Source organism: Pseudoliparis swirei, chromosome 22 (assembly GCF_029220125.1).
Source record: "Pseudoliparis swirei isolate HS2019 ecotype Mariana Trench chromosome 22, NWPU_hadal_v1, whole genome shotgun sequence".
Lineage (NCBI taxonomy): Eukaryota > Metazoa > Chordata > Actinopteri > Perciformes > Liparidae > Pseudoliparis > Pseudoliparis swirei.
This window is the reverse complement of record NC_079409.1, coordinates 14618485-14645196: the sequence shown is the minus strand read 5'-3', so window position 1 is coordinate 14645196 and position 26712 is coordinate 14618485. Positions and strand designations below refer to the sequence as shown.

General features: G+C 44.1%; 1 protein-coding gene across 3 annotated transcripts; it reads right to left on the bottom strand.

The window, feature by feature from the left end:
- Window positions 1-448: 448 nt before the first annotated feature.
- Window positions 449-25936, bottom strand: clcn1b (chloride channel, voltage-sensitive 1b). 3 transcript variants are annotated; one of them, XM_056445047.1, is made up of 23 exons: window positions 25600-25936; window positions 15319-15529; window positions 13730-13861; window positions 13477-13605; window positions 13172-13305; window positions 12713-12790; window positions 10946-11024; window positions 9965-10090; window positions 8828-8912; window positions 8578-8679; window positions 8051-8135; window positions 7562-7717; window positions 7383-7452; window positions 7187-7297; window positions 6131-6344; window positions 5903-6036; window positions 5227-5408; window positions 5065-5149; window positions 4887-4969; window positions 4610-4660; window positions 4391-4495; window positions 1698-1784; window positions 449-1491 (listed from the first exon to the last, which is right to left on the bottom strand). In XM_056445047.1, the coding sequence occupies exons 1-23, from the start codon at window positions 25648-25650 to the stop codon at window positions 1024-1026; spliced, it is 2958 nt and encodes a 985-aa protein (XP_056301022.1). In that variant the 5' UTR covers window positions 25651-25936; the 3' UTR covers window positions 449-1023. The 3 variants fall into 3 exon arrangements, with proteins under 3 accessions (XP_056301022.1, XP_056301023.1, XP_056301024.1); XM_056445049.1 differs by having other exon boundaries at window positions 1404-1491; window positions 1698-1858; XM_056445048.1 differs by lacking the exon at window positions 13730-13861.
- Window positions 25937-26712: the final 776 nt, after the last annotated feature.

Sequence of the window (26712 nt, the reverse complement as noted above, 5' to 3'; positions counted from 1 at the left end):
TAGTGAGTGAGTGAGGCTGACGGCTTATCAGACGCCGGTTGCTAATCTTTTGTCTCAAAGATTGCGAGCTAATCCAGCGTTCATGTTACAATTTAATTAACCTGAAATGTGCTTGTATGGACTTGATGTACTACAAAGCCCTGCAGGATAACGTCGGTTGAAATCACTTCGTTAGGCCAGTTATAAATTTGACATGCATAATGAGAAGGCTGCCATTTTGGTTTTATTTGAACGTAGCTACTTGCAAAGCTCACATTCCCATCTGCCTCACCTGTATGTTGTAATTAGTGCTTATTAGCTAATATTAGCAGGCTAACACAGTAAAGTATCCTCGTTACACCGGCTTAACACCCATCTGACTTCAGCATTTAGCTCAAATCACGAGTTCTGTGCCTCACAGAGTTATTACCAAGATGTTGTAGATAACTAAAATAAGCTAGTAGACAACTTTAACATTTCTTATCTTTAAAAATTACAGATTGGTAATAATGATTTGAATATTTACCATACAGAACATATCTGATCAATGTCAGTTATAATTTAAAATGAACCTTAATCAGTAAACTTTAAATGCATGATCACTTTGACCTCTAGGCCAAATTAATTAAGTCACCATCAGTATATCATTTAATTATCATACAACTCATTGCTGTCAGTTAACATTTGATTAAATGGTACTTAATGACATTAACATACACTGAAATATGACAGAGCTACATTCAAAATGTCTAAGATATGGATGGACATTGAACATTTGCAATATGTTTGCAACACGTTTGTCCGTCAGCATTTCAAAAGACACAGGAAAGCACCTGAGATTTTGAGAGTGAAATCGTAAGAGTAGAAAAAAAAATCCTAAACTACAAGTTTCAGGAGCTTTATGTGCACTAGCTCGCCCCGCTCTATGAGAGCTGAATGTCTGAGGGTCTGCAGACGAGCCCGACTCCTCCACCCAGACAGCCGCTCTGTCTCTGGGGGGAGAGGAGTGAAAGGAAGGGAACAGTCTTTTCTCCTGAAGCCAGTCTATACGGGCTCATCTGACTCCTCGCTCCCCCTGTCCTCCTGCAGGGAGGACAGGGGGAGGACAGGGCTGCTTGGGGACACAGGTGAGGCAGGAGGTGAAGGTGAGGTAGGGGAGGAGGTAGAAGGGGAGGAGGTAGACGGAGATGCCGGCTCCTGTGAACCACAGTCAGCTCCTCTTGTGGGCGCAGAGCTGCCCCTGGTGCTCCGAACGCTGCTGGAGGAGGAGGGAGACGCGTCACACCCGGCAGCTTCCCTGGGAAATGACGCCTTGCCTCTGGAATCCTTCCTCACCAGCTCTCCCTCCCTGCTGCTCCCCTCCCCCCACGGGTCTTTGTCCCGAGTGGGGGAGGAAGGGGTGGATGAGGGAGGTTGGTGCTTCTTGGTTTTCCTGCTGGCGTCTCTGAAGCTGGCCAGAGGGGGACGAAGCCTCACGCCACTGCGAGTGGAGCCCTCGATAGCTTTCTGTAACTGTGAGAGAGAGAGAGAGAGAGAGAGAGAGAGGATGAAACACGTCCGGAGAGATGAGTGGAAGGCAGTTACAATCACCGCATGAATCAGGACGTCGAACATGATGCACTCAGCGACTGAACAACTGCCCACAACATGACATCATCCCCGCTCGCTGTCATGCCGCATTACAGAACCAAACCAAGGTGACAAAAATATGACTTTACCTCTTTTAGTGCCACGACACCCACCAGCTTTCCAATACTGGTGACATAAGCGTGACTGAGACCCAGCAGGGAGAACAGAGTGTGGGTCTGAGTAATGAGGGAGAGGAGGACATGATCCAGTCAGTGTTACATGTTGACAGTGTTCTGCTTTCATGGCCGCACTGCTCCTTGTAAACAATTTGAACAAAAGGAAATAGATAAAGAAATATAACATGAATCAAAGTATGACATTCAAGATGCAAAGCCTCATGGTCGTGTGGACATAAACTAAACAAAAAAACTAGGGCTGTGAAACGATTACAATTTTTAATCGGGTTAATCACAGGTTTTTGTGGATTAATCATGATTAATCACATATTACCGATATTCTCGGTATATTTTGTGAGAACATAGAGATTTATGACAAAAGACGGATATATACATTTATACATTCTTCTATACAATGGTGCTGCAACTCAGCAGTTATTTAGCAGTTTTCTTCCATATGGAACATTAATACATCTTCATCCTAAACAGAATGTTTAACCCTCCTGTTACCTTTCGGGTCAATTTGACCCCATTCAATGTTTAATGTCGGTGTTCTTTGGGGTCAATTTGACCCCAGGCTGTTTTCACTGTGTCAAACATATAAGAAATATCAACTTTTTATTTATTTAAAGGGCTATTTAGGTAGTCAACAAACAAACATAAAGTACCTCACACTTAAACTTGGGAAGCAATATTAATTCTAATAATTTTCTGGAGGTTTTAATTGCTGGGGTCAAATTGACCCCGAGGGTAAAATATGTTAGTAAATGTAAAGGTAACAGGAGGGTTAAACAGAACATTTTTCTCTTGTTTGTCAACCATTAACTCCACCATGATACAATCTAAAGGCCTCTAGTCTTCCTCTAGCAGCTGCTGAGGCAAACTGACTGTGTGGGTTTTCTTCATGAACTGGGCCGTGATGAAAGGGACGGCGGGGACACCGCTGCAAAGCTGAAACCTCACCGGCCCGGACAGGTGGACAGATTGACAAGTGACTTCTTTTTGCTCGGTCCCGATGCGCGCACGGAGCTCCGTGGCGCGCGAGACGGAGATCGATAAGTGTTAACGCAACGCGTAGACAGAAATGACATGCTGCTGTGGAGATACGATCAACAACAGACGTTTAGTTTAATAAAAGAACAAAGACGTGCTATAGAGAACATGTCAGGGGGCGGGCCAATCTTTTTAATGTCATGCGATCTACCAACACTACGCCGCGATCGACTGGCAGGTCGCGATCGACGTGTTGAGACCCCTGATCTACAGGAAGTAAAAGTCGTAACAAGGTTTCCGTAGGTGAACCTGCGGAAGGATCATTACCGATGAACAGACCGTCTGCATGAGAGCGGACAGAGTTCAGATTGAAGTGGTGTATTGGAAGCTCATTTTGCAAGTGACTTTTTTTCGTCCCGACGACCAACAACAGACGGATTGGAAGCTCATTCTGCGCATGCGTTAAATGCGTTAAAAATAAATAACTAGTTAAACCTGTAATTGAATTAACTGAGTTAACGCGTTATTTTTCACAGCACTAAAAAAAACTCTATTTAGTATCCTACCTCCATAAGTTGGGTGACTCACTGGGGACAGAATAATAATAAAAAATATGTTCATAAAAACTAGATGCACCCATATTGGTCCATCACTGACTCAAATAGCTGGATCGGTATTGGATACCATTATTTTAATAAATAACAATTCAGTACATTAATATCTATTTATTTGTTATATTTTGGTTGACAAAGTTAGGAACGCCATGGTTAAGTTAAACCTTTGTTGCCTTACACATAATGATCCGGTCCTTTTCTACACAGTGAGGCTCACAGCTTATTAATTAAACGCTGGTATCAGATGAGTACTCGGTATCGGCCCGATACCCAAAGCCCAGATGAGTTGGATCGGTGCATCCCATAATAAGACCCTTCCTGCACAGTTCATCCCATAATAAGACCCTTCCTTCCAGTGTATCCCATAATAACACCCTTCCTCCCAGTGTATCCCATAATAAGATGTTTTTAGAACCACATTTTGTCATAAACTCAATGTGGGAAAACTCTGAAAGGCCGTAGAGTCACAGAAGATATTCTACCACTGTTTGCACAGGTTGAAATGGACACTGACACATCGGGAGAGGTTCCCTTCAAACCGTAGAAAAACAAACAGAACAAAGAATATATTAAACATGTTGAAGAATAGAAGAGTATAAAAGTGAAAATTAACTTGTGTTCTAAAAGAATAGTTTGTCATTTTGCAGAGAGATAGATGAGCGGATTGAGACCACTGTCCTTCTGGATGCTTAATATGAAAATACAGCCACGAGAAAGTGAGCTGAGCATAAAGAAAAAGGGGAAATCGCGAGCTTATGGTGGCACTATTCACCTAATAGCACCTTTAGGTGAGGTTATTGTCTTGTGAAATAATGAAATATGACCAATGAATCAATTGGAGTAACAGGGTTAAAAGGTTGAAAGGCTCATCCGACGGCATCTAGTTTTACTCAGACAACATTTACAATCATGTTTGTTCAAGTATTTCCCAAAATGTCAAACTATTTATTGAAATACCGCTTTGAAATATGAAATGGGGATTGTGCGTAATATGTAATTATCAGTGTCTGTACATTTTTTTAACATGTCAAAACATGTCCCCCAGGTGTTGCTGGTCACCTTGTGCAGAGAAGTCCTTTCCACGAGCTGAAACGGGGAGGGGTCAATACGTATCTGCTCCATATCGATTGGTTTATCCAGCTCTTCCTCTTCCCAGGTTTTGATCTGCATCAGCCAATCACAAGCAGAGAGATGGACTACGAGTATACAGAGTTTCTCATTATTGATTGGCTGTCTCATTGTTAACTGTGTGCATTGTGAATCAATAACGTACAGTACCTCCTCTGGGGACATGGGGTCCGTCAGCGAAGTGGGCGTGGGCGTGGCCTCCTGAGCAAAGAGGGACAGATTGAAGGGCAGTCCTATGAAAAGCTACACAGATGATGATAAGATGGCCCCTGGTGGTTCCATGGCATCGCCCACTGCACAACGCGTCAACTCCTTCATGCATGCATCATGTCATGCTCCTCCCATCACATAAGCCTTGTTGGACCGATAAGATCCGAGCTGCCAACTCAACAGCAGAAAGATAATGAGTATGGGAGGTTAATCTTACGTCAGTTTCAGTCGGTCCCGACAAAGATGTGGAGGAGAAGAGTCTCTGGAGGGCCGTGCTGACAGATGGCAGCTTGCGCTTGTCTGAGGATATGGTATGGCAACACATGTCAGACAAGAGAGGAAGCGACATCTGATGGACGGACTGGTTTTCATGTGCAGTGGCACTGCCGCGTTACCTGAACCTGTGAGGTCGGTGGAGGTGGGCTCCTGAGGTCTTGGGGATGGGATGGGCCCGTTACACTCTTCCTGTACTGGAGCCGTCTGCACACACAACGTTGCTGGTAAATACATCTTTAAAAACAACAACTAATTAAGCTAATTTTGTTTGTTGTTCCCACCTTGTCTGCGCTCTCCTCTCCGCCATCCTCGTCTACAAAGGTGAAGGACTCCCAGCTGACTTTGGAGCCCTGGCCCGGTGAGCTCGGCCCTCTTTCAAAGACTCTCCTCTCTGGGGAGAGCCACCAGTCAAACACGGCTTGAAGCTCCGTCCTCTCGATGGAGCCCAGAAGAATCATGGATTCTACAGAGAGAAGTGTTGAAGGAGCAGTTCAACATTTTGGGAAATAAACGCATATGTTTTTTTTGTTGGGAGTTCGATGAGAAGATTGATGCTGATCTGATGGCTCAATAAGGAGCCGCACACAGCATGAATACCAGAAACAGCTCACGACGTGTGAACATACTCATCAGGGACTCCAGTGAAAGATCTGTGTGAGATGTGTGACCACCGGTCAGTCATGTAGTGTGAACATGTAAGACTCCTGATTATAAGACATCACGTTTGTTGAATCTGTACAATAGAAATAAAAAAATGACAATATCTGGTTCAATATTCTTTTTCCTGGGAGCAGTGATCTTCTGGAGTCCCTATGATGTGTTAATCACTGAGATGTATGTTGCTGAAAGAGCAGGGGATGATCAAAAAAGGACGTTTCCTAAAATGTCATAAAATTTCTTTCCCACGAATCATATAGCACAAGATAGAAGCGTCAGCGTAAAGAAGATGTACGTCACCTTTAGAGTCCACCAGGGGGATGGTCTTCAGAGATGTGGTGTCTAGCAGATGGTTCAGTTCCCGATAGGTTGATTGAGAAGAGAGGAACTTAACTTTGCGCACCATGATGTCCTCCACAAAGATGTTATACTTGCTAGGGAAGCAGAGATACCACAATAAATACCTGTTGTCCTACAATGACAGCATGGAAAACATAAACACACAAATGCATTTTCTCGTCGTCTTACCTGATGTGCCCGAGGGCCAGTTCAGGCAGGTAAGGCAGCTTCTTCATCTGGATGATGGAGTCGTAGAGAGAAGGCTGCAGGCCCTGGGCCACCATGTTTGCGAGGATGACGGCCACCATCATGGGCAGGATGTGCGAGATTTGACCGGTCAGCTCGAAGCAGATTACTGCAGTGGAAACCGTGTGTGTGACGGCTCCCGTCATGGCTGCCGCACCTGGAAGAGAGCAGCAGACAGAGCCATTCCTCTTTCATCACTGTGGCCTCGGATTGACTTAGAATATGGTAAAATAAGAATTAATAAGTAAAAATAAGAATTAATATGGTAAAATAAGAATTAATACGGAAAAATAAGAAATAATACGGTAAAATAAGAATTAATACGGAAAAATAAGAATTAATATGGTAAAATAAGAAATAATACGGTAAAATATGAATTAATATGGTAAGATAAGAAATACGGTAAAATAAGAATTAATATGGTAAAATAAGAATTAATATGGTAAAATAAGAGTTTTAAAGATAGAGTTCAACGATGTTGGGAGTTTTCATAAGGCAGAAATCAAAGCGTAAAGTAGTAAATATATCTATTTAATACGCATCTTTATGCATCACCTCTATCTATTTTCCAACCTGTTTATCCTGTGGAGGGTCTGGGGGACTGGAGCCCGACCCTCCACATATTTGGCAAAAGTTTTTTTTAAAGTACTCATAATCCGTTATCCATTCACTTGTTCAGTGAAGCACATCGAGCAGGATTACAACAGTGAGTCAGACATTACATTCAAGAATTCCAATTACTTTAAATGTTTAATTTGTGGAAATTAAAATGTTTCTGGGTAAGAACACATCACATTTTATATTAGACAATTTGGAGGCCTTGTTTTGACCACAGACGTCGAGTGTGAAAGGTGAAACTGTTTCTGCTGCTACATTCACATCTTTAACTGAAAGAAAGGAAGTCAGTTGTTCATCAAATGTTCTCAAGTCTTAGTCTCCTTTAAGTCTCTTCTATGAGTCCTAAGACCCTGAGCACAGCGCGACGGCCCGTAGACTGACCAATGACGGCGTAACCTCCCGGCAGGATACGGTAGACTATCCCATCAAACAGGATTCCATTTGGGAAAAGAGTGGCCATGATCTCCCCCACGAGGCGGCCGAAAGCAGCTCCTTGAGGAGAGAGATAAGACACACTGCTAGAAACAAATTCAACTGAAACTCAGAAGAAGACACTCACATTACAAGATCCTCTTACCCAATATGAACACTGGCATAAAGGCACCGGAGGGGATGGGCATCGTGGTGGAAAGCGCTGACATCCAGAACTACAACACAAAAAAACGGATCAAGGATGCTCAAGACCAGAACATTATCACACACCCACACACACACCCACACCCACACACACACACACACACACAGAATATAGAATACCTTCATGATGCAGAAGAGGAGGAGGATGACAAAGACGCTGACGTGAGGATGAAGCCATGCAGAGGAGGGACCCAGGCCGGGCGGAGCCGCAGATCCTGAGATTTTGGTCCAGGTGAAATTATCAAACAAGGAGTTGATGCAATCTCTGGGCATCAGCTGCCCGACAGCACCGACGGACAGGAAGAAACAAGACGTTATCAAAACAGACAAGACAGCGTATAAATAAAGACGACACTTATTATATCCTGTGATGTCATGGTGGAGTTGTCCGGCATACACATGAAGATTAAAATCTGAATAGTTGCCCAAATAAAAAAAGAAAGAAAAGTGAAGCAAATTACAACAAATAGACCGCATTTTGAATATCTACTGTTAATAAGTATATAAACTAATGAAAAGAGGGGTACAGGAACGAAAAGCAGCTCCACAGATTTGAATCGTAGAGCAACGGAACAATTTAGAGAGAGAGAGAGATTGAGTCCGTCTCACCTCTCCAGCCATAAACTGTCCAAATCCAGGTGGAAACGTTAAGGTGGCGATGATCAGTGTCACTGCACCTGGATAGATCAATCGACTGGACGTGCACACACACACGCACACACACACGCACACACACACAGTCATTATCAGGAATGTATTCTTAGACAACAACCACATGGCAAAACAAGTGATGCTTGCAACAGAAATAACTCGCCACTGATTGTATGGCTCTCCATGGCTGCTGCTCTCCTCTCTCTAATGGTGGAGACTAATGCTCCCTGACTGTTGAGTCTGGGGATAAGTGAATCCCCACACTGAGTGAATAACTGGCTGAAAGGTTGTTACGGCTCTGCTTCTGTCCTGGCCAGCGTTGTGGGACGGATGAGTTCAGAGAGAGAGCTGAGATACATTAAGAGGACTTGGATCTGAAAATGTCGAATGGTTTGAGATCATGGGAACATGGCCCTGTGAGAGAGAGAGAGTGTGTGTGTGTGTGTGTGTGTGTGTGTGTGTGTGTGCGTGCGTTGGGATCTTACTGTCTGGTTAGGAAGCGTGTGAGCGCTGTCGGTCTCCTCATGAAGAGAACCACCTGTCTGTTCAGGTAGACGAAGAACGCCCCCAGGAAACCACACGAGATCCTGAAACACGAGAACACAAGTTGTCCATGCTGCTCCTGCACAACATATAACAGTTATGTATTGGGGGGGGGGGGATACATGACTATATCTATATCTATTTTCAAAGTGGAGACACACAGTATCATTGCACACACACATTTGTATTCACCCTATTATTGCAAATGCAGGCAGCTCCTGCAGGTCGAAAGGGAAATCCATCCGGAAATTAGTTTTGAAGAGGGCTGTGATTGTGACTGAGGGAAACAAAGAAACATAAACATCAAATGAACATCTGATCTCAATCTTTCATTTCAGGGCTCAGTATCTTGAGTTTCATTTGTCATCAAATGAAAAACAGGACATAAAAAATATGGAAAAGGAAAAAATACTTTTAGGAATAATGTTATATTCATAATGTTAAAAGAGAGGATGTTTTGTAGGACTTTAAACCTGCATAATTTATCCAGTCTGTGGGCAGTGGCTAAAAGCTTTGAACACGACATTAACATTTTGTCACTTAGATTTGACAAGTTGAACTTATGAGCAAACAGTTTCTTATTTACACATCCGACAGATACAGAGCCACGTGATCGTCCCACAGGAGTCATGTTCCACGTGTCCACCTGATGAATGTCGTCGTCTCTTTGCTGCTCCACGGCCTCCCGAGGGAAACGTCTCTTTACGTCTCTTTACGTCTCTTTACGTCTCTTAACGTCTCTTAACGTCTCTTAACGTCTCTGAACGTCTCTTTATCTGCTAAATGACCCGCTGAGCTCACCGTCTACGAGCTGACTGTCTGACTGTCTGCTGCTTAGTGCTGAGTAGGCAGCATATGTGAGTCTATCACTGTGAGCTTAATCATTTAGAAAATGTATGTCAAAATTATCTCAAAGATTTCAAGATAAACTACTATTTGGAAAATATTAATTTAAACTGTAAGGAGATCAAATTTGACCTCTGCTCGAAAGTGTTTGAAGATGAACATTAGATGATCTTCCGGTTGAGTGATAGATATTTATTTCAATATAGAGTAAGACAGAAAGTAGTCTTATAAACTGTAATAAGTTGACATAATTAAGTATATAAAGACAGAGATTAGGGTGCAGGGTAGCAGATGCAAGTTGTGAGTATTTAACTCTTTGGTGCTGGTGTAAAGTGGATCAACCGAAGGAGATGACTTGAAACGTTCTGGTTTAAAGAAGAACATATTACTGAGCTGTCAAATTCAGCTACTTCCCATAAAATGCCAGTTCAGCAGTCTTGTGTGTGTGTGTGTGTGTGTGTGTGTGTGTCCTCTGCTTCTCACCAGCATCCTTGTTCCAAACAGAGAGCACCCTGAATATGAAGGCGCTGAATGTGGCGGCAAAATATCCCCGCCAGTAATTCCTCACCGCAAAGTAGGTAGACGTGACCTCAATACTGAACAACACCCCTGGTGGTGGTGAGGGAGGGAGAGAGAGAGAAAGAAAGAGAAAAGGAAAGAAAGAAATAAAGCAAGAGAGGGGGGGGGGGGGAGGATGGACAGAGGGAGAGGGGGATTGAGGGAAATTAGAGAAACAGGGAAAAAGAAGGGGTAACAGAGAGGGAGAGAGAGAGAGAGAGAGATGGGTTAAATAAGCACAATTAGTCCAAAAACACTTGAGGCTGTGGGTGTAATTATACACAACAGGAGAACCACAGGGAGTGAATACACACTGGAACAGAACCAAACACACACACACACACACACACATTGATTTAAATCATTTTTTTAAAGATACATCTGTTAGGAGTGAATATCAGCTGCTCAGCCTCGGGTTGGTTATTGTCCTGTAAGTCAGAGCTATGTGGATACTGAGAATGAATTGAATTACCCAAATGCCAAATAAATGTTTGATGTCCTTTAAAAAACACAAGTATCGTGATGAGAGTGTTGACCTCCAGAGAGGACCGACACATTTTCAATTGTTAAATGTCTTGGCGACATAATAATCCTGTCTAACAATGAAACAAACAATACATTTTTTAAAGTTTTCTTCAGTTTGTTTATGTAAATAAATGATTAGAAGCTGATGTGTCATTATGAAGTCTATTTGTCTTCAGACAAGCATCTGTACAAGATCTTTAATACAAATAGACTAAAATAAACTAAATTATAAAATGAAAGATTAAGTAAAAGAGTTTTGATACTGGCTTGTTTCCAACACCCTGGGCCTCGGACTCATTTCAGTTGATTCTCAAAAGGTCTCAGTCTCCAGTGAGGAGATGTGGATGCGGGGTACGAGGCCGTGTGCAGGTTGTACCGTACCTCCAAGTGGAGTGCCGAAGCAGCATCCCACCCCCACGGCACAGCCAACAGTCAGAATATCTGTGTAACCATAAGGGTTCTACTGACACAGAAAACAGAGAGGGAGAGAAGGAGGGAAATAAAGAGTTGAGAGAGACAATGAGCGATGAAAGGCGTGAGATGATGAAGGGAACGAGAGCGTGGACAGAAAGACAGGGGAGTGAGTTGGAGATAGAGAGAATGAAAGATCAAGGTGGAGAGGACAGGAGAGGGAACCACAAGAGGGGGAGAGGGGAAGCAGAATGGAATAAAGTGAATAAATATTGCTCACTCGAGAGTGATTTCAGAAATAAAGTTAGAAAGATGAGGGAAAAAAAGGCACATCCAGAGAATATGAAGCAGGAATGCACACGGCAGGCAGAGAAATCAAGACTTGGAGGGAGCAATTAAAGCAATCAGGAAACAAACGGGTCACATTGTCCTTAAAAAAAAATCCCTGCAGCTGATTGCAGACCCCAAATTAATGGAAGCAGACATTAAATATTTTCTTTAATTATTTAGCCGTTTCTAAAATCACAAGAGAGTATCTTAAATGCAATTACATTATTGTTTAGTTTTTATATTTTATTATTCACGACAATGGAAAGCAGGAAAGCTCATAGCAGAAATAAATCTATAATTCAGGTTTAATGTGTTGATGGCAAACTTTGAATTCAATTCACTTTGAATTCATTCTCTGGTCTGAGGTCAGTGTTACGGGAATAGTTTGATATTTTAGACAACATTTTTCTCATCTAACTATTAGGAGGTCAGCAAATAAGTGGATTTCCCCAAAGTGTTGAGCTCTTCCTTTAGAGTCAGCTTCATATCGACAGGTAGATCTGTTTGAAGAGTCATCCAGTTTTATTCATCACTAAACAATGTAGAGCACTGATCTGAGGTCAGATGTAACTTCCACGTTTGTGGTCCCGATGTTATTTCAGGAGGGGCACTTGCCTCCCACGGGGGCCGCGAAACACGTGGCCACTCCCACGGCACTCGCACACACCAACAGGTCCTGGTTATGGGTGCCATTCTGGGGTTAAAGGTCACAGACGAGCAGTGATGAATGAGAAAGAAGGGGGGAAGAGGAGAAAGAGAGAGAGCAGGGGAAGAGGTCACTGTTAGTACACATGCCAGACATTACCATCACACTATTAATACAGCGACACACAAACACAGACGAGGTGCGAGCGGGCGAGCAAAAACATAGACGCAAGAGAAACAGGGAGAGGAGGGGGGTTAGAGGGGAGAGACAGATGGGGGAGGACAACGGTCACAGGGTTCCCACTTTCACTTTCTATATACACACACATTATATTAATGGATTCCATTTATAAGGCACTCTTCATCCAAGGACCTCAGAGCCAGTATATATTTAAAACAATAAAAAAAGGTAGTCTTTCAATAAGTCTGCAGCCGCAAGAGTCGAGCCGAGCGCCTCTGCTCTGTGCGGCCGGACAGAGGCACGTGGTGCTTTGAACTACCCGCTAACATCTGCATGCTCATAGCACGACAATCCCTCCAACAGATGTTGAGACGTCTGAAACGAACAACAGACTTCAACCCTCGAGCTGAATAAAAACAAAACAAATGATTTTCTGAAATCATAAAAATTAAGAATTTAAGGGCCAGTGGGAACCCTGTGATTACACCAAAGACATCAAGGAAGCATGTTATGATGGAAAAGCTACATCTCCACCTTCATGAGGTGCATTGACGGGTCAGCAGGTTTTGGTCTCGTCTTACCTCATCGACGCCAGTGAAGATGGACATGAATCGACTCAGCACTGCGGCACAGATACTGGCGATGTGGACGAATGGACCCTGAGGGCGACACGTCGTGACACAGATGAGTTACATGTAATGTCACACACACAGACTACCGTCTGTGAAGCATGGAGTCTGAACTGGGACATGTTGTCTCAGAGCAGATAACTCCCTGTATAATGGCTGCATCTGACAGTTACTCTGCTACTGCAATGGGGGAAGTTAATGTGCTCCTGGGCTGAGAAATTATTTGCTTCAATCCCGAGAGAAGAGAGGGAAGAAAAACATGACAAAAAGGAGATTTATTAAGCTCCAAGCCTGGAAAAGGAGCAGATAGAGTGATGCAGAAAGAAAACAGAGATGAAGGGGGTTAAGGACAGTGATGCTGGCTTAATGCATCATGATAAACACAATATTTATAAAAGGCGGGGTGTTGACCTCCTTGCCTACTGGCATCCCACTGCCTAAGCAAGCAGTCAGCCCGACGACTTTAGCCACGAAGGCTTTGAGGGTCAGATACTCCTTCAGCACGACACCTCTCAGGATGGTTTTCAGCTCAGGAATGCCAGAACCTGTAAAAACCAGAGAAAGATGGAGAAGTAGACTAAAGACGGGTGGGAGCAGTAAATTAAGAAAGAGTGCCACGATCCTCCAACAGGAACACAGACCAAAGGAGGTAAAGAGAGGAAATAAACAGGTGCTGGGGGAGGATAAGAGAGGCAGACAGGTGATGGAGGGCTTACCGATGGCCTGTGGGGAAACCAGGTGACAAAAGAGCGAGGCGAACATAACAAGGATCATGGGATAGGTAACCCAGGCGAGGTACTGAAGGGGCACATTGCCCTTCAGCTCCCCGTGCATCCACTTGTAAGCTGAAAGACAGAAAAACAACAGAAAGAGAAAACACATGAGTACAAATGGGATGAGTACAGACGAAGTCTCATATCATCAAACTGCACATTGACAGGAATCATCTCTCCGGCTTTGGCCGGGTACCTTGAAGGCTCTTGGCGCTGGCGTAGTCCATACTCCAGCTGACCAGAGCCATCGTCAGTCCCAGAAGAACCAGAAATATCCAGTCCTCCCCCAACTTGTTCACTATGTACCGCCGCACACGAGCAAAGCAATCTGGGACAGAGAGCGCGAATGAAGATTCACCTCAAACACTTTATCTTGATTCAATGATTTGAGGAGTCCTGCATGTACTCATTGAGCTTGAAGACAGTTATTTTCAAAAGTGTTAACATATTGCTATATTAATGCTATGTTTTATTATTGGTTGTCTAGGTAGGTTGTAATTAGGATCAAGACATTTAGATCAGTGGTGGAAGAACAATCCAGATCAGCAATACATTGTAAAACTAGAACGGGCACTCGGTAGAGCGCATACCTTCGCATATCACAAGATGGGGCATTGAATTATGAACATTTTGGCATTAGTTGCATGCCAATTGGATAAAAATTGACCGTGCTATGGTAAAAAGAAGATTTTGACCTTTTTATGACTTTGCACTTGACCTTTGACCCGATCGATCCCAAAATCTAATCAAATGGTCCCCAGATAATAACCAATCATCCCACCAAATTTCATGCGATCCAAGAAGATGCTGACCTTTTCATGACCTTGACCTTGACCTTTGACCCGGTCGATCCCAAAATCAAATCAAATGGTCCCCCGATAATAACCAATCATCCCACCAAATTTCATGCGATTTGATTTAATAATTTTTGAGTTATGAGAGTAAGATGCATACAAATAAATAAATAAATACACGGCGATCAAAACATAACCTTCCGCATTTTCAATGCGAAGGTAATAATAAAAGTTAAATTAAAAGTAAAAGTTACCAAATGCGAGTTATATTATCAAATATGTTATGATTGGATTATCATATGTCATGCATCAATGTGTTGGCATCATTTTACTGCTGGAGTTGGTAAAGCTGGAGCTTATTTGAAGCATTTAAAGTCATTTTTGGTGGGTGGTTGAACTGAAAAGTAACTTGAGTTGTCAAAGTAAAAGGGAAAATGCAAATGACTTCCCATTGAAATGACATTGTGTGGCAGTATAAACTGCCAAGAAGGATTACTCAATTAAAGCACAAAGCCTTAAATATGTATACTGCTTTTGTTTCAGTGTTCAGTATTTTTTCGAGAAGTAATTGAATCAGGATGCATAATGTTTTGAAACAGTATTTAAGCTTCATGTTGGAGAATGAAATAGATTTGCACATTTCAATATGGAAAATCCAAATAAAGTATGTCAAACATCCTGACTAGCTGCCTGATGATCTGGGTGGAGCCAAATTAAACTGTTAAAGTGCATTTTATGAGCTGATACAACTACTCCCTCCAGAGTATGGAGCTATAAATGATCAACGTTTCACAGAGAAGAAACACTGAACTGAGCTGCCAGTACCTCAACAAATATATAAATAACATGTCATTTAAATATTTTTTCTGGTAATTACATAAGGTGTTATTGCCATGGAAACAATGACCACAGTTTGCCTCTTTACAGAAAACCTTTTGTAAAGCGTTTGAATGAGTGTGTTTGAACAGAATGACTCATTCCTGAAGGTCACCTTGGCATTTGGAGTAGGGACGAGGCTTCTTGGTGGAGGAGGCGTGGCTGTGGTACGACTCCAGGGACACGGGGTGATGAGAGTGATGCTGCCGCCCCGTTCGGCCGGTGGGGTTCTCTCCCGCCTGTCTCCTACATTGTCTCTCCGTCAGCAGACGGGCGGCCTCCCGCCTGGCACAGTTTCCGAGCTGCTCCCTGTACTCGCCATACAGCTGAAACCCGGAGACACCGACAGTCACGACATGATGCATGAAGCAGCAACAAATCACGAGAAGGAAAACCAGATGAAGATATCAGAGAGAGAGGGGGGGGGGGAAACGAAGACGTAGGAGAAGGAGAAATACCCCCTGAAGACTTAGGAGAAGGATACAACTAGATCCAGTGTGAAGAGTCTTGAGATAACGAGAAAGAGATGGGGAATGTGCGGCGTGTGTGTCAGGGATACACACCAACCGGAATACACTGGCCGACAGAAATAGACAAAACGGGCATAGAGATCGGAAAAACCCCTCCCTGGACGAGCCAGAGGAAGAGCCCCTGGAAGAGAGGACATTACACATCTTCCCCTTTGCTTTCCACCTACAACCGCATGCGCACGCACACACGCACACACACACACACAGTCAGAAAACAGGACAGCTTGTAAACCTGTAAAATACTGCAGATCCAGGTGCAGCTGAGGTGCGCAACTGAAACCTATAGACCACGTGCACCTGCACGCCCCACACATACACACACACACACACACACACATACACAGCAAAGTGAGAAGCTAAACCATACGGAGGGCCGTCTGCCACACAGTACCGTTCACACAGGAAAGGAGAGCTGCACATCCAGCCCGGAGGCCCAGGACCAGAGGACCAGAGGACCACAACCAAAGCTTAGCTGGCTGCTCATAATCCAGCAATAATAAAGTAAAGGTGCAACACAAATCTAAAATCTCATCTGAATTTATCGTGTTTACATAAGTACAGCGTGACACAGACAAGTCAGTGCTTGACACAAGCAGTCCACAATAAGACATGAGTCACGACAACCACGTGGCCGAGTGGCCGATATCGTGGTTTATAATGAATACAACAGGTGAGCAGCTGTTACACTGTTAAAGGCTCCTGAACATAATTGAAGTCCCTAAATTGTCAAAGTTATTCCTCACTACAAACCACAAAGTGTTATTCAGAACAAAAAGGCTCCGCCTGCCGCTCATGGTCGGAGCCAACAGGAGACAAAGCAATGCAAACAACTAGTTGCAATTTTATATATTTTGTATTATGCAAAGACTTTTTGAATGATCTAATAACGGGGTTTGCTACTAAGAGCAACACACGGCGTGGGAACGTTTAGATCACAGCAGGAACGCATGGAAAACTCATCACTTCCACAGACGTGTTCACGGACTGCCGTTTGTTATTCCTTACAAATTAAATGAATAATCTGATAAGAAGTATCAAACATCCGTTTACCGTGTGTAAAGGCACATAGGGCATTATATACAAACAATACGGTATAATAATATAACAAAGGTACAATCACTCATTAGGATTGCTTCATGCAATACTGGATCCATTTAAATTAAATCTCACACCAACAAACAACAGAACTCTACGAGAAATTATTTATCCAGAAATTAAGTACAATTTTGTTGGTCCACAACAATTTGGATATAATCTGATTTGAGTAAACTTCATGGCAATAGAACACATTTAATATGCTGTCTACCTTTTAGTGGTTAATATTTTTTAAGTCTATTCCGCTCTAATGTGAGTGAAGAAGCCATTAACGCGGCGGCTGTAAAAGGAGAAGTCGATTAACACACGTACACAGATCCAGTGAAGGAGCTCGTGGCTCAAGGGAAGTGACACAAGAGCTCTGGACTGCGTCCTGAACTCAGTCAGAGAAGAAAGTCCCCGTCCCCCGTGTGAAGCCTTTGGTCTCCAGGTGTTTACCTGTTCCTCATCAGTTGTCTTGAGCATGGTGCAGCTCTGCTCCTGCTGTCCTCCACTGCAGACTACCTCTGCACCCCCACTCTGCACATTAGCACCAGAGCACTAATCCATCAACATCATCAAACAGGCTCCAGCACCAGGGACCGGAAACACGGGCCCCTGAGCGCCGCTCCCATGTGTTACTTTACCTCCCAGAGCAACACTCACCACCACAAGGTTAGTTATACATTAAAGCTCATGCTTATGGCAACACGCGGAAGAGCCGCATCTCACGTGGTTTGGTTTTTACTTTGATTAAACTGATCCTCAACGTAGATTTTGATCTTTACTTGCTTGACAGTTTTCAATCAAATTGTCAGTACGTGTATATTTTTGGAGTAAATGATTGTTTATAACATTTAGTTTGAACATATTGTCTTTATTTTATTTTATAATCAAACAACTGTAAGTAGAATATAAATGATAAATTAATAAGTATTCACAAAATGCTTACATTTGTATCATTAGTCATTTCTGCACTGCATTAATCAAGAATGTGTGTGTTTATATATATACAGTATATACATACATACATATATATAAACAAATATATATATATATAAATATATAAATACATACAAACACACAAACATTAACTGTGTAATAATTTGCTGAAACAGCCAGCTCTTAATAATTCATTCATCATTTGAGTCATATTATCAAGAAAATATGCCAAAGATTTGCCAACTAAAATGTCAACTGCTGGTTATCTGAAGAGCGTCACCTTGGATCTCTAATGTCTCATGACAATCAGAATAAGCTGCGTCCGGATGTTTTGCCACTGAATTGTCGAAAAGGAGATTAATCTGAGCGAGGGAGACGGAAACAGACAAATGGCCGACAGCGTGAGAGCGACATGGAAAGCTGTGATTGATTCATGTCCGGGGACTTTTCTTTTCTCCATCGCTCAACCTCGTGTTTACATCGATGTCGCCATGCAACCTTGAGCGTCCGCTCACATCAGTAACCGACATTTCCCACCACTGTTGCATGTTGGAGCGTCGCTGCTGCCGCTGTTTGAGTCTTCGTTGTGGAATGACCTTCACTCAAGAGACTCGATCACACTCTCCCTCCTCCTCTTCCTCCGCACACAAAAACACACAGAGGGAGAGCGAGAGAACGAGAGAGGGCGAGCGAGAGATTCAGTTAGTGAGAGCTGCTAATAGATGCCGAGGTTGAAGGACAGTGTGACTTTGAGAGTTAATTAAAAAAAGAATCGCACATTCCTGAGTCCCTCACGAGACTCAGTGTTGCATATTCATAAATATCTGTGTTGGTGCAGGTTCTTCATGCTAAGTTTGTATTTGTATGTTTATGAGTGAGCTAAATTAATGTTTGTGTGCGAGTATGTGTGCAAATGCGTGTGTGTGTGTGTGTGTGTGTGTGTGTGTGGTGAGGCCTTACAACAATATAGCTCTGTTCCACAGCACAAGGTTAATGATAAAATCTGACCTGCTCACTGACAGATAGATCAGGAGATTACACCACCCAACACGCACACACATGTACACACACACATGTACACGCAACCCCCCTCCCCCCGCGCACGCACACACGCACATGTACACGCAACCCCCCCTCCCCCGCACGCACACACATGTACACACACATGTACACACAACCCCCCCGCGCACGCACACACGCACATGTACACGCAACCCCCCCACCCCCGCGCACGCACGCACACACGCACATGTACACGCATCCCCCCGTCGCCCCGCACATGCACGCGCACCCCCGCACACACACATGTACACGCAACCCCTCCCCGCACACGCACACACACACATGTACACGCAACCCCCCCTCCCCCCGCGCACGCACACACACATGTACACGCAACCCCCCGCACACACCACATACATGTACACGCAACCCCCGCACACACACACATACATGTACACGCAACCCCCGCACACACACACACATACATGTACACGCAACCCCCCCGCACGCACACACACACATGTACACGCAACCCCCCTCCCACGCACACACACATGTACACGCAACCCCCCGCACACACACACATACATGTACACGCAACCCCCGCACACACACATACATGTACACGCAACCCCCCGCACACACACACATACATGTACACGCAACCCCCCCCCCGCACACACACACATACATGTACACGCAACCCCCACACACACACATACATGTACACGCAACCCCCCACACACACACCCCTGCACGCACACACATGTACACGCAACCCCCCCTCCCCCGCACACACACACATACATGTACACGCAACCCCCGCACACACACACATACATGTACATGCAACCCCCGCACACACACACCCCTGCACGCACACATGTACACGCAACCCTCCCCACACACGCACGCACACACACACCTCCCCCACACACAACACCCCCTCCCCTGCACACGCACGCACACACACATGTACACGCAACCCCCCCCACACACACGCACACACACACACCTCCCGCACACACACACACAACCCCCCCGCACGCACGCACACACACACATGTACACGCAACCCCCCCTCCCCCTGCACACACACACATGTACACGCAACCCCCCCTCCCCCCGTACACACACACACACACACTAATTAACCAGCACAATAACATTTGTGCGGCTCCTCCAAACACTGTTCAAGCTGTCATGTTCTAATTGCGGCATGTTGACTAGGGGAAAAAAAGAAAAAGAAACGAAACTGCAAAATGTGTTCTGTATGAGTTCACAGTTCATATTCACACCAAGTAATCAAGTGAAAAACCCAACTGGGGATGTGCTGTTAGCCCTGTGAAGCTGGTTTAAAGTAATAATTCATCTCAAGACATTTTAAATGGAAAGTCAATCAAACAAATAGGAGACGGCACAACAGTGTCTTTCCTAAAAAAACAACCTGTCAATATTCAAGATAATTCACCTTACCAGAAATTGATCAATATTCAGAACCGTTTCAAAAGTATTGATCCGCTCCCTCATCTTTTCAGCCGCTCCTCCTGCAGGTTGCTGCTCACTCTCTTGTGCGTCCTTCATAAACTCCCTTTCTGGGTATCTTTGTCTTACATCTGACATTTCCCGTCTTTGCCAGAGTGGTGGAGACTGTACCTGCATGGTACAGTACGGAGGCCAGTGACTGACAGGTATGGCCGAAGCAGCGCACACACATTCAGAGAGAGTGGAGGAAGCAGTAGAGGTTAAAACAAACACTTGAGGCCTGATAATACATTTTCAGCAGCTTTTAATTTAGAGGGGAATATCCTCAGTCAGCAGATTCCTTCAGCCGGATCATAAATGATACGAGGCAGGAAGGACACAAGCCTGAGTTATGAAAATAATACCTGCTGACGGAGTGGAGCCCTAAACGTTATGAACATTGTGTGGGATAGGGTGGATAAAGCTGCACTGCACTCGAAGAACCTTCAACCTACACATCGGACTGAAGGGGACACGCACACATGCTGGGACTGCTGCAATTAGGCTATTAGTTCAAGTTGAGGCAAACATATACATATATATATATTTGTGTGTATATGTGTGTATATATACATATATATATATTTATGTGTATATATATGTTATATATATATATGTGTATATATATGACATATATGTTATATATATACATATGTATATACTATATATATATATATATATATACTGAGGCAAGATACTTTACAGAACAATACATTTCACTGTGAACGTTTATAATCATTAAACTTACTTGAAACAGCGTGTAAAAAGATGATTTATAATTCTTGAACTAAGAAAAATAGCGTTTATATGCCAATAGAGACAACTATTGATTTACTTTGGATAAGCCGGTTTCAGCTGGTATAATCGGCTCTATTCTTAACCTTTATTCACTCAACTTCTCCGACTGTGGGACCTGAAATGGGTCACCGACTGTTCGGTGGTGACCCAGTAGTTCTCACGTGGTTTCTGGGTCTTTGGGGACCAGACCACTGCCGGTGTTCTGTCTCACCAGGAAGATGTTTGCATCGTTCTCGTAAAAAACTAATCAGATTTGAGTTGACTGTATTGTTGAGTTCAGCTTGTAAAGCCATTGATTACTTTAACACCAGCAACTACCATGAACAAGGAGGGCTGCTGCCAGCTTGAAAACCAGTTAGATTTCAACACTTTGAAGGTAAATTGAGTGAATGTCTGACTGCCAGCAACAACCTGGCATCTGTGCAGGATGTGGTCCTGTCGTATACCTGATGCATGATGGGATATACTCCTCATACCTATTAATGGCCTGAGCAGGTAGAAGACGGCTGGGTGGATCCAGCTTTCAGTGGAGCAGACCTGCATAATGCTCCAACCTTACATGAATCCAGTTATCAAACTGTTCTCTTTCTTACAGCCTTCCTAAACATTCAGGGAGCTCTGTTCCATTTCAGTGTCCCAGTAAACAAAAAGCACACCGCCTCGACACCGGCAGAGCAGAGTGGAACGCAGCCGTCTTTATTGTTATTATTACACCTGCGCTTTCCCTGCTGGGACGTGACACACTGTCGGCTGTAAAAAGGTCCGTTACACATCAGCACCGTAAACCCCAATGTATCAATTGCAATATCAGTTTTTAAATTATTACATTATTCTTATTTGGCTCCAACATTAGATTTGATTTGTATCTGAATTTCAATACAACACACAAACAGGTTTCTGTCACTTTTAAACCTAATGAAATACATGTGTATTACTAGCTGAATTAAATACTTACAGCTCTGTTCAATATCAATTAAAAATGATTTGCAGTTCAAACACATTTAAGGCCATTTAGAGACAACACAACTAACTAATTGCACTTCTCTTTTCTCAAACGTTCCTCAAGGCAAATAAAAATGTAGTCAACTGTAAATATTTGTCCTAATATCACTTTAGCCTTGAGATGCTTTTAGAGAATGAAACCTTGGTTTATATTCAGAATATTGTCTGGTTTGTTCTTCCAATTACACAAACACTCATTAGAAATCAGATGTTTATTTCCTTTGATGCCACAAATTGAATTTCTTGTACTTTCTTGAACTCTCGTGTGCAGCCTTTCACTTTTCTCCCTCCCTCTTCCCCCTGAAACGTCCCCCTCTCCTCCCCCTCCCCCCCCGTCCATCCAAACCCCACCCCGGAGGTGAAACCTTACTCGTGGATAAATTTAGCAGCAGTGTGACCCAATGTTCACCGGCACACCTCTCCCTCTCTCCCGCCGTGTGCCTCTCGCAGCCCATCTGCCCCAGGAGGCCTGTCATTCAGACGGATGGCGAGGAGCTTTAACCTTTACGCAACAACCACAACGCCTTATTGACACCGTTTCCCCACGTCAGCGTGCCGGTTCGTCTTCTAACTACCGACTTGTCTACAAATAGTTGGATTATTACATTCCAGCCACCGCTGCGATTGAAAAAACACATCGAGTGAACGCAATATGGTATAAAATGTAATAACTTAATCGCCTCCAGCCCAGTCAGTGCAGCCTGTGAGACATTTGGCAGGGGAACATTATCCCTCAGTAGCCCGTAACATGTGAGACTTATGAGCTCTAGTTCGCTGCTGTTGACACTCCCAGATTGAGAGCCGTCGCCTCACACAACCTCATCCTTTATCCTAAATTGTAACACACACACACACGTGTGTCTGTCAGTGTCACAAGTCAACAGAGGGTGCTTCCTCCTTGTTAAGGTCAAGGGTCGACAACAGCTGTGGGACTTGGAAGTAATTAACACAACTTAAAAACCCAGCAGGAGATAATGTTATGCTTCGCCGGTCTTGGTTGAAGCCGGTCTGACATCTTGTAACGTATTTGTGGCAGCTGTCTCCAATTTGGCCTCGGCTGCTGGTGATTGGCAATCAGTCAGCAGCCGAGGCCGCGCTCAAAAAAGCGCTCAAAAAAGCTCTCAGGTGAGAGTGGAGCAGGAGAGTGAGCAGAGGCGCAGTGTCTGCTGTGTGATACAAATAAAATATGTTACCGAACGGAACCTCGTCATTGTGGTCTGGTAATCGTTGGTGCTTTTGTTCCAGGGGGCCCCACGTTGGTCCAGTGTGACGGCTCTCGGGCCATCACCCGTGGGTTTCCCCCAAAAGCACCAAGGATTACCAGACCACAACGACGAGGTTCCGTTCGGTAACATATTTTATTTGTATCACACAGCAGACCGCAACACTGCGCCTCTGCTCACTCTCCTGCTCCACCCTCACCTGGGAGCTTTTATGAGGGCGGCCTCGGCTGCTGACTGATTGCCAATCACCAGCAGCCGAGGCCAAATTGGAGACAGCTGCCACAGTATTGTTCTGTCACGCTTTAGTTTAAGAGTTCGTAATTTGCAGACTTAAATTATTTGAAAATAAGTTTGAAAATAGATATTATGGGAGAACACTGTCAACACCAGGTTTATTGCAAATGAGAAGCTGCTGCACCTCTGTACCAGGTGCAAGGTTACAACACGGCATTTTGATTAAATAAAAGGTACATTAGAGGCAGCATTATATTGGTGGTGTAATCGTCTTTTAGAGCACAGCAGATCCGGCAGACAGGAAACTATTCAACTCAGATAGAGACTGAAGATTTTGGCTATTTAGGATTACATAACGCCAACTAGTCCACCTTTACGTTCTCTTTGAGCGTGAATAGCTTAATGCTATGCTAACAGAATTGTCACAGAGTTTATTTTCTGCAATAATCCGGAATCCAAATGGAGCTTTTTGTTGTGGGGACCCATGAGGCGCTAACCTCTAACCTCTGGGGCTGGCCTACAAAAACACACCATGCCCAAAGTGGAGTTCATATTTTCTCTATAATCCGTAAAACAAAGTGGATTTTTCCTGGAGGCTATCTTGAAAGATATGTTTTTCTTCCAATCCCAAATCCAAAATTTGTTTTAATTTCTGTATTTATATGGGCACATGTAATTGCGCAATCAATATAATGACATTCAAAGCTAAAACCTTAAAGCGATTCCCTTCATTTTCAAACAGAATACAATTATATATACATACACGTCTAAAACACCTTCAACATAACAGTTCTATACTCCACGCATACTGAGAACATTGAAAACAGACGTCCATTGTCACATCACCAGTCTGTGGAGATTTAGCTAAACACACAATCTCAAAAATATACTCAGCCATATCCTGCTGCATATCAATAAATAAATGTTATTAACATGATCTATTACCAGCTCGACACACAAACTACTCCAAGGCTCTAATTTCCCCTCTCTCTCTCTCTCTCTCTTACACACACCTACACACCTGAGAGATGTGACTTCTCAGTGAGACATTAGGCCTGTAGAAAGTGTAATTAATTGAGATTTCTTATTTATATCCGACCTGGTGGCCCTTGAGGGGCTTCACAAGAGTGTGTATGGGCCACCGTCCATCGCCATAGGAGAAGAGCGCCACTTTGTGAGGCTGCTCCAACACACACGTTAACATCCGATGCTCATCTATCCGTCGTTCTCTCGACTTATATTTCACATTCAACTCTGCAGAAAAGGACCTTTAAAAACAACAAACAACAAAACGCTTCAAATCAATTGCTGGAAAAGATCCCAGAAGTCGTTTATGTCCACAGACCAGGTGTGATCGGATGGTCAATGGTAGACGTGATGCTCTTGGGAGTAATGGCCATCACTCTGGGCGAGCCTTTAGGCAGATGAGCCATGAGGATATAGTGACATGAGATCATCTCAATACGTACATCTAACCTGTCTGCTCAGGTTTCCTCTATATAGGTATTTATATCCACCAACACATGAAAACAGCAATGACTTTGTAAGGCTGCAGCTCGAGGAGGCGAACAGAAGATAGACGGAGTCACAAAGAAGAAGAAATGCAGAGTGAAATCTAAATGAATGTTAAAATCCGTTCCGCTTCTCGCCTTCACTCAGTGTTTCGCAGCGTGGGAAGTAAACGCCAGCAGAGACTGAGAGTATTTGAGGGCAGGACAAATACAGTTGACATTAACTTGCATAAATCTTGTTCATGAAATAAAGAACCCGTAGGAGGAAGAAACAGCTGAGAAGTATTAATTCAAGAGAAGTCTACGCCACGTAGAAGAGAAGCACAAAGGACAAAACGGAGCGCTGCAGGTGGACTAGAGGACTCAGAATAAACACAAAAACAAAACATCCAAAGTATTGAAAAGGTTGGCGTGAAATAATGAGAGTGAGTGAGGAACAGCAAAGGATGGCTGGAAAAGACGAAGTAGATGGAGAAGCAGGTGGAGAGGGATGAAACGAGGGGAAAGCCAAATGCGTTGCAGAAGACGGGTAAGAAATGATTTGGTAAAGACCTACCAGGGTCTGCTGGTATCTCAGAGCCTTTCTTTGCGACGCATCTGCAGCCATTGATACGCTGTCACTGATCCAAAAATAACCTCGCTGGACGCCCCAGCATTTCCAATGGCTTGGGCAACACCATACATACAGACACACGTACACACTTTCTCACTCTTATTTGTATCTATAAATATATATTTATAGATACACACACTTTACACCCGTTCAAATAAACACACACACATCTTTTAAAGTTCCTCACTCTCCTATGAACTCATTCTCAAACACACTCGCGACATAGTAGAAGTCGGGGGGGAAAAAAGCAGATGACGTCCTCCCCGAACGCCAGATGATCGAGAGGCCGCACGCCGTCCAGCTCCACTGCGGATCTGACCGACGGGCGGATAGAAATCAGAGCAAAGCCATCTGATGAGGCAGTGAAGGACGCAGCGCTTTCCTTTATTAGAACTGCAGACACCCAATAAACACAAACACAACTTGTTGCCCTTAGCAGCAACCTCTCTGCCAGCCGGCCATTAGGTGGGTGGGTGCATGCGCGTGTGTGTGTGTGTGTGTGTGGACTGTTCTTGTTTGGACAGGAGTGGTGGGGGTAGGAAGGGCACCCCCCATAGGGCTGCCCCTGCAACGTGAGCAGGAAAGTGCACACGACACCCCTGTGACAGCTCACACCTAATCAGCCAATGATGCAAGGCAACCCCAGACTCACATGCTTTTGCAGTCCTCCTTAGGGGGAACATAAAATCACCCTGAATGTGCCCTCTCACTGTAATAGACCCCCCTAAAGGGCTTCGAGGAGCCTCTGGGGAGCTCGGTAAAGTGATCTCAATGTTGCCTAACCTCTCCATCAGGTTCAGATATCTAGAGGAGCCAATCAGAGCGAAGCACACAGTTCAGTAAAAGCTGAAGAGCCCACGGGTCTTTGAGTTAGATCACCACTGCTCCGCATCCCAGGGAGACGACGTCCAACTCAGACAAGATCATCTGAACCAACTTGTCATCTGGTTCCTCCACTCAGGCGCCCATTATTATGACACCACAAAGACACCCACAGACCCCCGCCCCGCGCTGTGGTCGGCACGCCAGCGCATGACAGCCTAATCTCAGAGCTAC

Coding starts and splice junctions, on each gene's coding strand:
- clcn1b (XM_056445047.1), bottom strand. CDS start 25,650: ATGGCTGCAGATGCGTCGCAAAGAAAGGCTCTGAGATACCAGCAGACC. Junction 13,306..13,476: donor GGTTTCCCCACAGGCCATCG/GTAAGCCCTCCA, acceptor TGGTTTTTACAG/GTTCTGGCATTCCTGAGCTG. Junction 8,913..9,964: donor TGTTTGGAACAAGGATGCTG/GTGAGAAGCAGA, acceptor TGTTTCCCTCAG/TCACAATCACAGCCCTCTTC.